This window comes from Pelecanus crispus, chromosome 7 (genome assembly GCF_030463565.1).
Source record: "Pelecanus crispus isolate bPelCri1 chromosome 7, bPelCri1.pri, whole genome shotgun sequence".
NCBI classification, from domain to species: domain Eukaryota; kingdom Metazoa; phylum Chordata; class Aves; order Pelecaniformes; family Pelecanidae; genus Pelecanus; species Pelecanus crispus.
The window spans coordinates 8,994,937-9,013,910 of NC_134649.1; the positions used below are offsets into that span (position 1 = coordinate 8,994,937).

General features: G+C 46.1%; 1 protein-coding gene across 6 annotated transcripts in view; it reads right to left on the reverse strand.

The window, feature by feature from the left end:
- NTRK3 (neurotrophic receptor tyrosine kinase 3) overlaps positions 1 to 18,974 on the reverse strand; it is a 217,300-nt gene that overhangs the window by 63,332 nt on the left and 134,994 nt on the right. The window contains exon 13 of one of the 6 annotated variants that reach the window (XM_075713678.1): positions 8,070 to 8,188. The exons of the other annotated variants lie outside the window; for them this stretch is intronic. Within the exon in view, the coding sequence (XP_075569793.1) occupies positions 8,070 to 8,188 (119 nt within the window). Of the gene's footprint in view, positions 1 to 8,069; positions 8,189 to 18,974 lie in introns of those variants that run through there. 6 annotated transcript variants of the gene reach the window in all.

The window sequence follows — 18,974 nt, forward strand, 5'->3', positions numbered from 1 at the left end:
GTCATGCAGAGGAGCTTAAGGACCTACACAGAACAGTACCCAACTCCCAGGAGTCCCCTCTGAGGTTAACAGGCTTAAACTGAACTTTCAGTCTAGTCACAGGACAGTATTTTCATCCAAGATGCACTGTCAGGGACTTTGCTGCTTCCTTCTGAAGCCATGGCTACAGAGCTTCTGTTGGGGATGAGTGCCAAGTTTTTCATGCGGCTGCAAAAGAGGTGATCCATCTGAAATGCATGCTCTGCTGGCACCAGACAGAAAGGTTAAGGCACACCAGAGCCTTTTTTGCTTATTGCTGGTGAAAATGAGAGACTGGTGCTACCATCAAGTAGCCACCCTTGCAGTTCTGTGCTCCCAAGCTTTCTAAAGGAGCGAACAGCCATGCCGAACACCTCCCACCGCTCTGCCATACCTGCTGGCACCCCAGCTGCATCTCCCAGCTGCCAGCCCTGACCTGGGTGGTCAGACAGGAGCAACGGTGGGGGTTAACCCCAGTCTCCAGCAGCACTTGGCTCTTCTGGTTTTGGACTCTCACACAGTGCCAGATCTGCAGCATTTCCAGCCAGAAAAGCCTCTGCTAGTTTCTGAGCGGGGACTGACAGTTTCTCACTGATACTGTCTAATGCAGTCAGTTATCCTTTATGCATTTAGAGCAGATCCATCAAAATAATTCCTGCTAGAGGTTTGAATTCAGCATATTACACACAATAGCTCCCTGGAAGGAGAGAAATGACACTTACCTGTCTTTAAGCGAGTCCTTTCTCAATTGCCTGCAACGTCTGTGCGCTGTGAGATGTGATGGCTTTGGGGGACGTGTACTTCTGAAGTTGTTCTAGCAGCGCTGAGCGTATGACTGGAGCTTAAACACCCTTAAACTTGCAACCCCCTTTGGCACCATTTGATGAACAAATGTGTCTCAGGAAACACAAAGCAAACCTACAGCCACCTTCAGCAGTCTACGGGGGACTGGACCAGGTACTACCAAGGAAGGAGTGACTGTGCACAGCTGCTCCTGTTGTTCCCAAATATTGCTTGGCACTGATGCAGCAAAACAAAATGCTATTTTGATCTAGAATATCTTTAAAATTACCAGGTAACAAAGCCTCATGAGGAAATCTGAGCAGAGGTACAACTCTTTAGCTTGGCAAGATGAGCTCACATTGGTAGTGTTTGAAATGTGCATACTGCATTATCATGATGACACCTTACATCCCTGTTATTGGCATCAGGGACTGAATCCCAGCAGGACCAGGCCCCGGACACATGCAGAACATCAACTTGCAAGACCATGAGCCCCTGCTCTCTTGTGTCAGATGTTGCAATACACTCCACTGTCTCACTGGTCTAGTTCACAGACTGCAATCATCCCTCCCTCTTCCAATTATCTTAATAAACAGCCTGGACACATCTCCGACTCACTTAAGATAATGATGACCTGGCCATGATTAGCTTATTCAGACATCCTGGCAGTTTCCCGAGCCTAATGCGACTCCAGTCTGGCTCTTTCTGACTTCTCATGAAAGAGGCTGACCTCCAGCAGTAGCTGTGCTGTGATCAGCGGATGGAGACCCACATATAGATCAGACACAGGCTGCTCCCAAAATTCAGGCTGGAGCCATGAAGGTTACTTGCTCTGAAAACAAGCTCTTAACTACTCCAAAGGCCTGGGGAACAGCAGTTTTTCTTGCCTGCAGACAGACCTGGTGGGGTGGTAGCAGTCCCAAAATATGAAACAGAAACACGGGGTTAAAGATAACCCCAAATATCAGATTACTGAAGAGCATCTATGCATATTACATTCCTGGCTGCCTGTCTGAAACATTCACTCCCCCAACCTGAGAGCAGAAGCAGCACCAGTCAGCCAGTCACACAACATGAATATTTGAAGCAAACCCTTAGAGGAAAAAGGCCAAATAGTCTGAAATCATAGGCAAATCCTTACAAAAAGTCAACTTGTCTGCAGGAATCGGGCACAGGTCACAAGTGACTCACTAACAGCAGAGCAAATCATTTAACCAGCGCTTGGAACAAATCCCTCCACTTTGTAGAGAACAACCAAAATTTATTCCTGCTGATTAGTCAGCAGTTGCATTCGCAAGTTCAAAATTAATATCAAAGTTCAAATGTAATTGTCTTGTACTTGCACTTTGCTTTACTGCTGGAGAGATCATCATCTTCACTTAGCAAAGGAATCACCCTGCATTTATTTACTGGGGCTGGGACTGTGGCTTGGGATATATTCTAGCTCTTAACTTGACAAACTGAAAGCCTGAACTCCACCTCAAAGCGCTGTCTGGCAAAAGCTCAGTTAACACTCTTTTGAATTTCTGTACTGATTTCAGTAAGAACAGGTACTTACCACTTCTCTGGAAACCAATTACCAAATCCCAATAAGGAAGATGGACAAACAACCCCCAAAACTCCAACGGTTCAACCAAGGAGGTGAAATTCGGAACTGAAGAATGTCAGGAACTGACACAATCAAACTGAGCTCCCAGCAGAAACAGAAAGGCATCGTACCTGCACCCCTAAGCCCTCTGTATCTTCCCCGCATGTCAGTTTACAAGAAACACAAAGGAAGCCACACTAGGCAAATTAACTTATTTTTACCATTGGGTTTCCTATGTTGTTTTTTAGAGGTCAAGGCAAAGCAGTATCTATGTGATCCCCCATGGTGTGGACACAGGGTAGGATGTCCTACAGCCTGCATTGCACCCCTGTGGCACAACAAGCTCAGGTCACCAGAGATGTAGGGCTGGTGGCTGATGCTCTGTGGCATCAGACCACGCGCTGGAACCACCAAGGAGCCTGCCTGTCATGGTGGGGCAGGGGGATGACACATCAGGGAAACAACAAAAGATACAGGCAAAGCAAAATGCACAACAACAGAGGAAGATATGTTGCTTCACCAGGTAAAACACCTTTTTCCAGCTGTGTGTGTGCCAGTCTCACATCACACTCTTTCCCCTTCAAAGCAGCTGTATGCACTTTCCCACAGCTTGTTAAACTTTTCTGCCAATTGATCAGGGTCTGCAGGCACTGGTAAATACACAGTTAATAAGGACTCTTTGACTCATTGCATAAACTGCACCAGAAACACTTCAAAATCTTAAGCATAAATGAAGTCACCCAGCATTGATTTCTTGCATGCTCTCTTCCTGCTGCTCCTCCAAACCTGTGGTTTTTAGCTTTACTACTGTGTCTAGGCCTCTTTATCCTCTGCTAATGCCAGGGCTTAACCCTCAGGATCTGCAGCTTGTTCTGGGTACAAATCAGAGCAGAGCGGCGATGCACTGCTGCTGTTTGCTGAAACAGTAGAAGCACTTTCCTCTGACTGTCCACAGCTCCCGGACTCCTGCCCCACCACCCCAGCCACAGATACATACTGGAAAGGCCAAAGATCTGGTGGTAGAGAAAACTACCACCTTTGAAAAAGCTCCAACGTCTTGAGAAAGAAGGGCTAACTCCTTAAAAGCACATCTAAATAAACAAAAGAGCAGCAAAACCATCAAGACTCATCCTGTGCAACTTGGATAAGCAGCTACAGAGACTCAGTATACCCCAATCGTGACCTATAGCATCAAACACTCGCCTGCAGCAAGTCCACTGGGTACTTGTACAGCAGGTCCCACCAGGCCACATGTTGTTTCTATCATGCAGAGAGGTATTGTGCCAGAATCATATTGTGCCCATCACACTCATTCCAGGCATGAACTAAAAGAAATGCGACTCCATCTTTTTAGAATCAAAACACAAGGAAACAAAACTTCTTCTGCTTGTTCACATGCAGGTTCTATAAGAACTGAGAAGGCAGAGTTGTGATTTTCAGGAGGAGCAGACACGTACCACTGCCTGCACCCTACCAAATCAGTACCCCAAGCTCCTTCAGTAATAAGCTCTGTAAACAGCTCAAGAGCCATTTGAAGCCAGTGTGGGAAGGGAGAGCAAGACAGCAGTATCAGCTCACAGTCCAGCTGTCTTGAAGAGCACGGAGCCTTCATGTGGGTAAAGGCAACACAGAGGCAGTAGAGACAACCAAGAAGCAAGCACAAGGAGAAACAAGTGCCCAACCCCTCTGCAATGCATGTCAGAGCCCGTGTGCATAGTTAAGCTATCTCTTTAGGAACTGGCAGCAGCAAAAACATTGTGGGAACTCATAGGTAAGGAATCAGTTGCCCTGGAATACAAAGCAAGTTGGACTAAGGCTGACAATACCAGCAGTCTAAGTAATTGGTTAATCAACCCCCTGTTTGCAATGTTTCTAGGCTGTGAAACTTCATAACAGACCCTGGAGTAGTGGGGAGGAAAAGGTAGAGCTTCCAACACCCATGTTTGTTTCCCACACCTCAAAAAGGAGAGGGAAATAGGGATGAAATCCAACGCAGCTCAGCTGCCCATCCCATGTGTAAGGTTATATGTCAGGAGAAAACCATTTGTCTCAGGCATCGCAGACATCCCTGGAAAGGTAAAGATCTCAGCCATCACCTAATCCTGTGAACCACAGCACCCAATCATTTATTTCTACAGGCATGCTCAATAGAAGGGAATAGCATGCAGAAATTCAGTCATAGCATCATTTTGAGACACTTGCTTGAAAGCCATGCCAGGAAGTTATAGGAACAGAAGGATGCTGGAAAACATGTTTCTATTTTGCTCATCAAAACTCACCAGGTTTTCTAAGAGGGTTCCAGCACCATCCACCAATATCAACTCAAACACACCCCCAGCCTCATGCCCACAGTTGCCTGCAGGTTGGCACAGCAGCTTTAAGTCACATAAATGACATCTCCCATTAATGGTACTAAGACACAGCCACTAAGACACATCCTCAAACCGAGCCCCACATGCTGCAGAGTGGCTCCTCTCTCCTCCAGAAGCAACCAGCTGTCCTTACATGAACTCCTGACGAGGAACCTTGAGTGCAGCACTCACTTGTACCCCTCCACCTCTACATCACACACATCCTCGCTAGCTTAAAGGGAGGCTAATTGTCCCTGATGAAGGGACAACAGTCCAACACCCAATAGAAGAGCACTTTGCACAGCCAAGCAGGGAGACCTGTAGCAACAGCATATTCTGAAACAAGAGCACTGCAGCCAAAACAATCTTTTAGTGTCAAGCTCCCTGAGAGATAAGGCTCCTAATAAAACTCCTTCCACTAAGTGTAGAAACTTGTCTTGGCAAATCCTGACACCATCTCCAGCAGTACTGCCTTGTCCCTGAGAACATGACCATTTTGAGCTACAAAAAACAACAGGTTGACAACTGAGATCAGCAGCAGCTAAGCTCTCAGGCAAGAAAGCATCTTTGTGCCTGATGAGAGTGACGGAAGCAAGAGCTACACCTGAGCAATGTTCACATCACAGCTGTAAATCCCACCCTCCACACCCCCCGAAGAAGCAAACCAGACTCCCCACACATGGACCATCTCATGAAGAAGTAGACTATAGGATGTGTCATTCTGAACTTTTATTTATTTTGTCTTCAAAGAAGAGACCTGATGCAGGTGTTTCGTTAGAAAATAAAGTGTTTATTAAGAAACTAGACATTGAACACCCCTATAGTCTCTGTGAAAAGGGACCGTCCCATTTCCCATTAGCACAGGATGATAGTTATGGCAAGATAAGAATGCTCAAAGATGGAGGAGTCTCATTGACAGAAAATGAGGTAATGATTTACAATAATTAAAAATAAAATAAAAATTAAAAAAAAAACATCCTTAGACTTGCTACTTAAAGCCACCAATCGCAAACAGCCATGACCGGCTTTTGTTTTCAGCTGTGAGGAACCAGAGACTTTAATTGGTGTTAAACAAATTGAGACATCGATCACAGTGGGGAGAACTGCCTTAAATTATGCTGTACGGTCCAGAGGATTTCTTCTAAGCAGAGATGGACCTGAGCTGTAAAATTCAACCCTTCCTCTGCTAGGGTGTTTGGACATAGGCTTCTGGTCCAGGCCCACGGATGTATCTCTACGACTGATACACACAGTTGAGAGCAGAGTCCCCTGAACAGTGCTAGGGAGAGGAGATAGTTCAGACGGACAAGACATCCCCAGGTCAGGTGGGCAACTTCCAGGAGATGGGGAAATTCAGTTCAGACAAGCACCCAGTGATTCACACGTTTGGCGAAGCTCCTCCTCACTCTGTGAATCTGCAGAATTGAGGTGTCAATAACACATGGCCGCAGGTCCTCTCTGGCGGTGCACCTCTTGCATTTCCAGCTCCAGTGCGGGCAGGAAACATTGTTGGGAGTTTTGGTCATGGTTTCTGAAGCCATCCAACCTGAGCCAGGCCTCCTTGTCCTAACGCAGATGACCCCCTAAGGCATGTCCGTTAACTTAAAGCAATCTGTTACCGTTTCTCCTGTACTATTCTATTGCACTTTACCTTTTCATGCGAGTGAACCAGGAGAAGAAGCAAGAGAATGGAATATTCCCAGGGACATCCCTATGGGAAAGCTGATAATCAAACCTCCTGGCAATTTCCAGGGCAGTTCATGCAGGTCACCCGTAAAGGCAGGATGAAGCAGAACATCCCATTCTGAGGCTTCTGCCCAGTTCTGACAAAGGGGGGCCGTGACTCTTTCCAGTGGCAGCAACCATTCAGGGCTGGTGATTTAGAGACATCCCTGATGTGATACGGTTGCCTTAGGCCACCAAGAAGGCAAGCAAAGCTGAGTGGCTGGTGAGTAAGCTCCTGGTTCAATACTCCTCTCAGAAAAGGATCTGGCCACACCTGAAGCTTTTGGAAGGTTTTTTTTTCCTCTAGACAAAATCTAAATAGGTTATCACTGATATGTGTGAGCAAATCTGTATTTCCTGTACACTTGACATCCAGAGAGTCCAAGGAAAGCCCTGCCAGTTGCTGCGAGGGCATTTGGCTTCTCCTGAGGACAGGACCAAAGGGTTTACTTTTCCATCTGAGAGGCTTTGGATGAAGTAAGACAAAAGCAGGATGGGAGAGGGAGAGAGAATATGAATATCGGCCAGAGAACAGGATTGGTATTCTTGTTGATGCCAGAGAAGAAGCAACAATATTTATTTTTCCTCCCCTTCAGTCAGTCTGCCTCGAGCTGATGGTTCTGGGTACGTGACTGGGTTACAGTCAATCTCTAGCTGGGTGGCAATACAGGGGAGAGCTAAAGGGGGCTGGAAAAGGCCCAGCAACTGGGACCTGCGTGCGTCTGCTTTTCCATTTTGCTTACTGCCCTAGTCTGGCAAGGACACGGACCCTCCTGCGCTATGGATTCTCCATCCATGCAGGAAGTCCAGGCAACTCCTCAGATAAAGCTCATCATTCAAGCAGCAGGGAGAGACTAGAGTACAGCAACAATATAGTCAGATCCAATGAGCCGCTCTAACACACACAGACAGACAGACAAACAAAAAAAGCCTCCTAGAATATGTGCACTTCAAAGATAACCACATTCTCTTCCTGTCAGAGAAGTAACTTTTTTTTTTCTTTCCATTATTATTCCTTCCAACATTATTTTCTGTGCAAGAACTGGGAGCAGGGCTGCCTTTGTTCTTACCAAAAGTCTTCATTCTGCTTTAGTTTTCTTCCAGGCTCCCCGCCTCAGCTCGCTCTGGGAGACCTCCCATGGCGGTGCCACATAAGAGGTGATGGCGGCATTCACTGGGTGTTGCGAAGACACAAGCTTACAAGGAAAACTCCAAGCAGGGAGGACATGACTAAAGATGTCAGTTTGGTTGGCTTGGTTGGTTTTGTTTTGTGTTTTATTTTAAAGCAAAAGTACAATTATTTACTGTGTTTTTAGGATGACTCCTTTCAATGGGGTTTTAATTCTCTTTATTTGCTCTCATTGCTGCTGTTGTGCCTTGCAGGAATATTTAACGAACACAGCGACCATTGGAGGAAAAGAACAACCCTGTTATCTGGTGACAGAAAACCACAGTTTCAGTTGGCTTTAACGTGTGTACAGGCAGGGCTGTAGAGTCCTATTAGGAGGAGACCTCAATCCATACAGACCACGCTTACTGCTTCCCACCATTTTGAGGGCACAGCCTATAAACTTGACATCAGAACAGGGACTTTTAAGGAGTTTTTAAAAGCCATGACGTCCTTTGCTGAAATAAACACTGACATCCTCAACATAAATGCCTTGGTTAAGAGGTTTGGAATGTCCAGGGAGGCTTATTGGATTCAACATAATTTCTCTGAAACCTAAAGGGGAAAAAAAAACAGAAAAAAGAAAAAAGCAAAATAAAGTAAACAAAAGAACAAAAAAGAGCAAAACTAGAAAAAAAGAGAGAGATATCGACACACATGTAATTATTAAAAAAGAACCAAATGAATAACCAGCAAACGGCTGCCATTAAATTAAAGGCAAAACACCCTCTCCAGACAGGGCTACCTCGCTCTGTCTTTCCATGAAGAACAGGCAATCTTTTCATGTGGTGTGTGCAGGCACAAGTGCTCCAAGGACAAGGGGCATGCAAGCAGTCTGGATAGAGAACCAGGAACAACTCCCTTCTAGGGGTTCCCACTAATCAGGGGTGGAAAAGTCTTAATTCCTACCTAGTCTGCCTTTTCCCTAGACAGGGAGTGAGGAAAACAGAGAATCCTTCCTATGTCTACTTTTCTCTCATGATTATTTCTGAAGCTGAAGAGTACCATTGCAAGGCTGGGGAGACCTGACTGTCATAACCCCACAGACTTCCTTAGCCCCAGCTGTCCCATCTATACCGAAATCTGCACACTGGAGGCATCTTCTCCTTGCACAACCCTACCTCTTTAAAAGTAATTTGAAAGTTTAGGATTTGCTAGAAATATTGGCCAGATGAAAAGGAAAAATAAGTGGAACAGAGAACATAGGCATGTTCCTTCCTTCAGTCCCAATGAACTTACTGGGCAAATATAACATTTTCAAGGGCTGTATTAACCATGTCTTCATAATGACCCTGCCTTGGGATGCCCCAGCCAGGGAAACCCACTACTAGCATGTTTCTAATACAGAAATTATTAGATGTTAATTACTGTTAAAAATGAACATTATTCTCTGAAGCTAAATAGATGCAAATATTCAGGACTTGTCAGAGAATAGTTCTCTGGATGGGAGGGAGCAAACCTGTTGTGGAGTGCTGGATGGGAGCTCCAGGAGGGAATCCTTCTGCTGAGACATCCAGTCCCACAGTCCTCTCCTCAAGGTCTAACTGAAGGAGGCCACATTCTGGTTCACTGTTAGGACACATCCTGATATTTAGCCTACATTTCCCTTCTTCCTGACTTGAACCCCGGTTTTCTATCATCTTTTGTGTTAAGTCCTGCAAGTTCTTGCAGAAATGACCCACGCATTTGTCTTCAGGCATCAGCTCATAATTTTTTATATTACTTTCTCAGACACCTGTTTGGAACAGTATTTCTACAACTGAGGCCATCCCAATGGACCGGAAAGAGACATGGCAGGAATAGGCATAGGTCATTGAAGGTAGCTGCTAAGACTGCAGTGAAGTTGCTCTTAGCTCAGATCAAGTATGTGGACATAAGAGGCTTCTACACCAGCTTACCAACATCCCCAATACAGATCCACCGAGTTGCCTGGATCAAGACATGCATGGCAGGATCCTGGGGATTGCTCTAATCTGTCCCAACTTCTCATGGGCCCAAAGGGCTTCTCCAAGAAAATTACTGGGATACCTTGGCTACAGAATTCTTCTAAGGTCTGGAAAATGTTCCTGTTCTTCATACAGTTACAGGATCCTCAACAAATCAGGTAAGTTAGCCCAAGTCTGGCATCACTAGAGCGGCATGGAGTAGCTTGGATGCCCTTGTGAATTGATCTTAATAGGAAAGGTGCTTTCCACTAAGCTAGGAACAGAAAGTTTCTCACACTGAATCTACACCAGCCAGAAGTTTGGGTTTGGGTTGGGTTTTTTTTCCCCATTTCTTCTTTCTATTTTTTTCTTTTATAACTATTTATATTTCTTCCCTGCACTATCTTATTCCATCTGCTCATCAAAGGCATGCCTCTTTTGATGAACCTGAGGATGCAGACAAAAGCTGTTTGTTTTAGAACTGTTTAAACTTGTTTGGGGGAAACTATCTGTTACTCTCTGTGGCCCTGAAGGGCTGATCCACATGGGAGAGTAAGCCAGGCTCAGCTTCAGTTCATGTGTCATAAACAAAAATCATAGGCAATTTCCAAGTGTTGAAATATCATTAGTAGTGAGAAAGAGCCTAGCTCAACTCTCAGAGCCAGAGATTAAAGTGCTGATGCTTGGAAATGTGTATGTAAACTAAGTCCATTTCTTATCAGAGTCACTGGGAGACAAATAAACATGGCAACCCTGAACATCACTATTTATCGTGTTTTGGTTTTCTTAATATAAATATATTTTATGGCCACCAAAGGATAGCTGGGAAAGTCTATACTCAACAATACCAAGTATCTCCAAGGAGCACTCCTGTCTGCATTATTTTCTTTGCATTTCTTAGCTCTGCTAAATTAAGGCAATTCTACTTCGCCGGACCACATCCAACAGTCCTAAAAACCCACTGGGGACACACAGCCTCAGTAAAGGGACATGTGAAAGATCAGCAAGACTTAAAGCTGGGGACGCTGAGGGCTTTGCTCTTTGTCATCAGCACTATGCTGTGAATCCCAGCTGCAGGGATCTCCAGCCACAGCAGGGTCTTTGCAGAATGGGACTGCAGAAGGGGTTACCCCATAACTGACATGTAGTCACTACTGAGGGATGATGAGGAACATGGCAGGAGGACAGCCTACGTTTCTGAAGCTTAGGGGCTGAACACACATACCGCTGACTTGGGAAAGCAATGTAGCATCGGTCATTTTGGCATCCTCTCCTGATTTATTAAAGTCCCCAAAGAATCTGAAAAAAAAAATGCCTGTCTCCTGACTGGTTTTGTCTCTTTCCTCACTGCTGTCTCCCACATTGTACTGTTACCTTCAACCCCATTCTTTTGTATGGAGCAGAAACCAACAAGGCTTTTGCTAGGTTTATGTCTTCACTGTCAGATGCGAGATGGATGATGTTCACTGAGATGTCCAGGGTTAAAATGGGTGAATCTCAACAGGTTCAGAGTTTGGATGCTGCTGTGACAAATGTCATCTTTCTACCATCAAAGCTGTTAGCTCCTGAAAAACTAGCTTGGAAATGTCTTAAAGAATGTGGGGGGTTTGTTTTACTCTTTCTTTTTTTTCCCAAAAGAAAAAAAAAAAAAAAAAGAAAAAGAGAAATGTTCACCTTCTTAGAAGAAGTTGGGGAAATTTTAAAACCAATCCCTTTCGTGGAGTTTCACATTTGTTAGTGCTAGCTGGAAAATGGGAGGAAAAATACTATCTTTGACATTGGTGTATATTTGGAGGGAAACTCCAATATACAAGCCTGAAAATAGTAAGGAGGTAAAAAATCCCACCCCATAGATTCAAATCAAAAGCATCTCCAAAGACCTACAAAATTAGGAAGGGTCTGACTTTATGCTTCTCCCTGTTCTAGTCAGACCACTCTTTAAATTAAAACATGGTGCTGTCTCTACTAATAGCCATGGTATGGTAGTGAAATAAATGTATGGAGAGTGTTGGAGAACAGGGAAGGAGGAATGAGCTCAGATTTGCTGTGCAACACTAACAGCTTGAAATGGAGGGGGCAGATGGGGCATTCCACTAAACAGGCTGGAAGAATGTGGCAATGAAAGGACAAGAAAATTGAAGGCAGCCGAACCATGCAATCGGTTTTTGTCCTCAACCCTGGCCATCCACTTAGTCCTCCAGAGCTGTCTTGCATTTCCCAACACCCTGGCTAGTGGGTCTCAGCCACTCTGCCCCATGCACACACCCAATCCAGCCTACAGACAGTGCCCTGCAAGAAACACCCTTCCTCCACTGACTGAGAGTAAGATTAAGGAGATAAACCAGATAATTTCACCCCTCCTTCACTGTTTACCTTCTGGTAAAATTGCAACTATTCAAATACACCATGCTTCTAGGGCTCTTGAGAACTGAAGCTGCTCCAGGTCACCTGAGAAGAGCAGCAGGGAATGTGACGCAGCAAGGCAGGGGAACGACACAGAAAATGATGCACAATTCCTCACGGCAGCCTCATCCGCCGCAGCAGGAATGGTGCAGCCCAGTTTTGAAACCCAGGGATGGAAACTGCTTCTAAAACAGCAGCATAAATTGCTGTGGGAACGGATGAGAAAAGCAATGGGATGCCATGTAACGCCTGGCAAAAATGGGTTAACGAGCTGGCCAAACATAACACTGCTATCCGCACAGCCCACATTAGACAACAGAGCTTTGATCTCTCTTCTGTGTTACAGCAGAATTTATGATATAAAGGAAAAGCAATAGGAGACTCCAACAACAGTGTACATTTTATCTTTCTCTATGCACAGATATGAAGTATGAATAGCATCAAAGAAGGCATGAAAACCATCAAGCCTGGCCTGCATCCAGAGCAAAGGAAACAGCCATCCATCTAGTCAAAGCCAGGACTGATATGTCTATATCTGAGGGGAAAGCAACAGAGCAATCCGGGTTTCCTGTCACGGATGGGTTCATCTGCAGGGCTATGGTAGAAAACCCTCTTATTTTTTTCTCCCCTCGCCAACATATAGCAGGGTGAGATGCAACCCAGCCTGAGGCCTTGCCTGCCACAACAAAGCAGGTAACAGAAGCTCAGCAGAAGCACACCATGAGGTTCTCCCTGATGTTCTCAGCTGCAGATAAGCACATCATCTCCTCTACCATCCAAGGTAAAGTCAAAGAGCCTAGACCTCCTCTCATTTACACCAGCCCAACACTGTTGACCACAATGGAGAACCGCAAGAAAATTCAGCCCGCCGATGAATTTCACACTGATACACAGACCTCAAGCAGATCTTCAAGTAGATAACAGCTCTTTTAAGATACACAGAAATGCTCTGAGAGCTACAGAAATGCTTATGATTGTTCATTTTCATGGAAACAGGGTCCTTATTCCCCTGCACAGCAGCTCACCTTGTATCTTTGTTCATTTTCCATGGTTTAACCTCAGGCATAAGAGTCTCCCACTTTAGTCAATGAGACTTGACGTCACTGGAAACCTCTTGGGAATGTGCTAGATGGAGCTTTAGCTACAGTTTGCGGAATCTTCATCTTCACCACAACCCAAAATCACGAGCAGGGGATCGCAGCACTGAATGTGTTTTTGAGGGCAGGAAAGGGAAGAGACGGACTGAGAGCAAGAGAAACAGCAGAAGCAAATGGGTCCAGAAGATCCCATTTCCACACAAATTTCTCTCATGCTTAACTACAGCAGAGGAAGGAGTAGGAGAATACCGCAGGCACTCAACAGCTGAAAAATGTTCCTTGAGAAAAGGGCAGCGTTCGCAGCTTTCCACGCAGTGAACACTTTAAGCCTATGTAAGATTCATTAAACCTTTGGTCGGAGGAATTCCAGTATCCGTTGCATTTCTACTGTTGCTGCTGTTAATGTGGGCCATGTCCATATTAGCCGGGATCACAAGTTTGTTTTCTCTGGAACTCTTTCATGGATGGAGTAGTTCCAAGATACTAAATGATGTAGCCTGATAGCTCAGGAGGCAGAGCTCCAAGATTCCCCACCGATCCCCCTTAGGAAAAGCCCCAAAGTAGGAAAGCATTTACCAGGGTATAAAATAAAAAATAAAAAGGAAAAATAAAAATCTGTTTAAGACCAAGGACAAAATAAAAAGGCTATTTTCAGGTCTGAGATGCCCTGTGATTTGAGTCAAAGCTACCCTCCCTGTCCAGAGGCACAGCCAATGCTTTTCTCCAGACTGCACAGAGGTGCGGCTATTTAAAGCCACTCGGAGGCCCACTGCAAGATGGAAAGCAGCCAGATCAGTTGGGCCTCATCGGTTTTGTTTTCGTTAGATTGAAGCCAGAGTATGTGAAATGACTTGTAAGAGGACCAGGGAAGGGGGAAGGACTGGGCACCTAGCAGTTTCACCCACAACATGCAGAGCATAGTCCCTGCCTCATTTAAATCGTAGTGGGTCAGAGAGAAGGTACCCAAGCGAAGATGGCTGTTTTGTCTCTTGCAACACCCATGGCTGTGCAAAGGTGCGTGGCAAAACTCTTGGGGTTTATAGGTCAGCCAAGAGAACAAGCTGCAGGAAAGTTTGTAAAATGCCTGAAGAGTTTGGTGGTAGCTGACATCCTGGGCGTTATCAAGCTGCTGCCCTGCCTCTGTCCCTCTGTGTGCTTGCACCGCTACATCCAGGAGCCTTCTCTGCAATTCCCACCAAATAGAGGAACAACCATGTCTCCCTGCCTCCGTGAGTCCCCATCTCTCACCACCACACACTCTCTCTGCCTTTGCACTCCACAAAGCCCGCAGGACCCGGCATGAAAGATCCCATCCCAACAACTAACACGGCATTTTCATCACTTTGGTTTTCAAATACATTCTTTTGTCAATTTTTAATTTTTTTTTTTTAAGTCAGCCCTCAGAGTGCTGCCAATTTAAGCACTGTGCACAGTGTTACAAAAGCTTCTCATTTCCACTTTGCCTGACAGGTATCCACATCCCTCTGCCACCGCCTCTGTTCCCCAGCTGCTTCAGATAGCAATAGTTACCCTAAGCGTTTTACATAGTTATTGAAACCACTGACTAATCTGTCCAGAAATGAATATGTACTGGGAAAGAATCTGTTTGGGCTCATGTTCCTTAATTGCTGATTAATTCCAATTATGGTACAGCTGATCCACCAGTACCACAGATCACCACATCAAAGAGCCAACCAGCAAAAGAAGCCCCGAAGTTAGAACAGCAACAGCCCTGTTGCAAACTTCTTTCCAGCCAGAGAGCACTTCATAAACATTAATTTGTTACACCTTGATCATTCCCTTGGGAGGCAGGAGCTGTTATATTCATCACACAGATGGCAAAACAGTGGCACAGAGCAGAACCACGGTTTCTCCAACGTCCCCAAAGGAACCAATGCCAGTCTTGGGCACTCAACAGGGAATAGCCCCAGCTCCCAGACTCCTGTCCTCTCCAGGAGCTCTGGGGTCTAGAAGGGGACAGAAGTGCTTGGTAAAACCAGATGGCTGGGGTATGAGAGCAGACACCAAAAGGAGACACACACAGTGGGTAAGGAAAACACACAACTGCTGCAGTCTGCAGCAGGGACCTTCCCTCCCCAGGCAGTGCCAGCGATGCTTTCCTGCTCTTCAAAGCACAGGAGGAGCCTGGCGGAGGAGCTGATCAAGGCCCAGGATAAATCCTTGCTTGCTCAAGTCTCTTTACTCTGCCATCTGCTCCAGCAATACCTTACTTCATATAGAAAGGCCAGAGCTGCCCTCCAGGAAGCCCAGGAGCAGTACAAGCCCGAGAGCCTGAAGTGTCAGGAGAAGTATCCTGTGGGGAAATGCAATTTCATGGAGTTTACAAGCTGAGGATGGAAACTGAGGAGCACGGGAGATCTCGGCAGGCAAGGAGGCACCAAGCACTACAGAGGAGTTGCAAATGGGAACAGGAAGAGCTGAGGGCAAAAACACAGTGAGAGCAGCAGGAAACCTTGAGGAACAAGGTTTTGTTGATTTTTCAGGCTGTTTGGATGCTGCGTTGTCTGGAATTATTGTCCTTCATCTGTGTCTCTCCAGCACTCCTACTCTCCTGATTGTTTTGGAAACAAAGGCTGCCACCACAGCTCTTCTTCTCTTGATAATCACCCCACTAGATGGTTCTCAAAATAAGTTGCCTTCTGCACCAAAATATATCAGAAGAGTGTCATTAATCTTCCCAGGGGAGAGCTCCTGGCTCCAGATTTTGTTTCAAGACCGTGTTTTGGTACCTGCCAGTATGTGGCAAGCTCTAAAACACACAGGCCAGGGCACAGGGAGGGCTGTGTTTTCCCCATGGGAAGAGGGGACAAGCAGAGGAACATAGATTTGTGCTGGGATCATGCTGCTCCTAGGGAACAATTTGGGTAGTGCCAACCAAATGAGTGGCACGCATTTGTGGCAGCCTTCATTCTGTAGGAGGGGAGAAAAGGCTTTGCTCCCACAAACCACACATGAAACATAGTATGTTTTTGCAAGAGAAGGTATGAAAGATCCTTGCAGCCAGCAAAGCAGAGATAGGGTGATTGGGGAGCCCTCCCAAGCACTGCACCAGGGGGGCTGCTGGAGAGGGCTGCTGCTGTTCAAGGAGACGCTCACTCAACCCCACAGCAGAGGGTGAGCTTTGCAGAGTGGGGAAGGTCTGGCACACCACAGCAGGGCAGCAAATGAAGACCTAAGCCCAAAACGCTAGGATGCTGTCAGTTAGGAGTCTTCATTCAAAGGAGGGAGGAAGGACCAGGGTTTCTTCCCTATGAGCTTCTTCCAGCAAGTGGTCTAGCTGTGAATTTTTGCTCTGGTAGTCAGCTCCAAGCTTAACGAACTATATGACTGCCAGACCCTCCTCTGACCCAGTTTCATTTTGGGTCTGAAAGTAAGTCTCCCTCTCTCCCTTCTGCCTCTCACATCAAGTCACCTAAATGCACAAGGCATTTAAAACACTTCTGCCCAATCTTATTTCACAACGTATAATTCTGTGCAAGCCTTTGCGTCTGTCCTCCCCACTTGTGTCATTGGCATGTGCTGATCAAATATCAGCAGAGATGAGGGACAGGGAAGGGGCTGAGCTCTCAGGCCTCCAGATGAGGAGGCACTGCAACATGGAAACTCCCAGGAACGTGACTATCCAAAACCCATTTTCCCTCCGCCAGAGGATTTCATGCTCGAGAAAAAGAGAAACAGCTTTACTTAAAAAATAAGTTCTTTCCTCTTCTCCATCATCTATCATCAGAAGTCTTGCATGCCACCACAGCCAGGACATGTCCTCCTCTATGTACACTGCTTCTTGAAGCAAGAGCTGCCCACATCGGGGCAAAAGCATGCAAAAGATTCTAAAAACATACACTTCTAATGGCACCTTTGTATTTGCACATGCAACTAAATGTAAGAGATCACAGTCCGCAGCCATGAATTCAACCTCAGCGTCAAACCAGCCTGTGCAGAGAGGAAACCGAGCTGAGCAATACCAAAATTGCCAGCAGAAAGCAGGGAGAGTGTGCACACGACCTGCAGCATGTGGGACACGTGGGATGGCCAGTGGGGAACCATGTGAGAGAAAAGCAGAAAGCGATACTGCAGTGTAGAGCACAAGGCAGGGAACAGACAAGTGCCAGAGAGGGGCTGGGGAGCGCGCGAGCGCACACGTGTGGGGCTGAAAGCAAAACGCTACTGAACATTTACTCTCACTTTACATTACGGATTTAATGGCTTTTAACAGGAGACTTTGTAAGCGATCAGGAATTGGAACAAAAGGAGCTGGGGGAATAATTATTCTAACCAGGGGAGCTAAAGAACATGGCAAAATCGCGTGCTGAGCAATCATGCTAATTAAAGGCACCCAGAAGAATCAGGATAGAAAAGCCAAATGGTTTTCACTCTGCTGCCCTAATCCACTAACTGCCTCATCACTTTGACTCCCACCAGCTGTAGGAAGGACAGCTCTGGGTGAGTTGGTTTGTAGCAATAAAGGATGGAACTAAACCAGTGACGTGGAGGGGTTGGTCCCCTCTGCAGTGGGCTGAAGTGATGTTTGGCCTGCCAGGCTGAACAGTGGCTGCTTTGCACCAGGAGCCTGAGGGAGGGACCAAATGCCCCCACAGCCTCTGGCTGAGCAGCAAGGATCCAAACATGCTTACCAGAAAGCAGAACAGCTGCTGGCAACTACCAGCATGAGGCTAAACACAACCCCCAGCCACAACCTTGGTCCTTTCAGGCCAGTCAGCCCTGCTGCATGACTGCCTCTGCGATTAGCTGTGTTATGTGGCTCAGCACGGTGTGGTCTGTCCTGGGCTGTGTCCAAGGAACATGTTTCCAGTGCCACACCAGAGCTCTGGCAGCACTGAATGTGCTGCTTCCTTGTCTACACAGCTTTGGTCATCACTAGGTTGGGTCCACTCAGGTTGGTGCAGGGGCTTTCAAAGGTAAGGGCATCTTCTATGCAGAAAGCATCATCCTGATGATCTACTGTTTAAAATGCCAGCTGGGGTTCATGCCATGGTAGCATCAGAAAAGCAAGAACTAACACTGCAGCATGGGCAAATTTTCACCCAGAAAAAGTGGAGACTAGGAAAATGTCCATGTTGTAGGGAAAGGAAATGAACACAATATAGCTACAACAGACTAGAGGCCTTACTGACCCAAATAAAAACTCCCAGGCACTCAGCCTGATGTAAAACCCAAGACAGACTCCCTTCAAGGAGCTGCTGAGCCTCAATGGGCCCTATCCCCTGGGATGTCAGGGGAAGATCTTCCTCAGACATTGCTGGTGTCCAACAGGGTATTACATGCTAAGGCAGATGGGTGCATAAAACACGATTAACAGAGCAAGACACACAGCGATTAAATCACACACTGAGTACAAAGAAGTCTCTCTCTGTCCTTTCCAACCTCCAAGAGAAGGTCCACATACAGTAACTGCTTGGGTGAGATGTGAGTGCTTTTCTTTCCAGCAGTGCAGACCTGGGTTTTGTTGCAGCAGTCGCCTGCATTGGCACAGAGAGCTGTACATAGGAGAGGTGGGGCAGCAGAAAAACAAATGCTAACAATTGCCATCAAGTAACAGCTTTCTATTTAAAAAGCAATGGGTTTTTTGTTAATCAACAGGTCCATTAACACAGAGCAAATGCCTCTCTAATGGACACCCACAGGATCACAGACTGAACTACTTGTGTGCGGCATCTTTTGATTGATTCACCCTAAAGATCATCAAGTAAATGAGAGAGGATGTAATATTTCTGCAGGAAACATTCCACAGCAGATACATTGATTGCAACACTCAGCCAGCTGCTAGTCTCTCCTTAAAGAGACTTCATATTTGATATGCTGATTAAATATTCCGAAACCAAGAACAAATCGGGGACATTGGCTCGACTGTGCCAGGCACTTGGCCCATGGAGACCT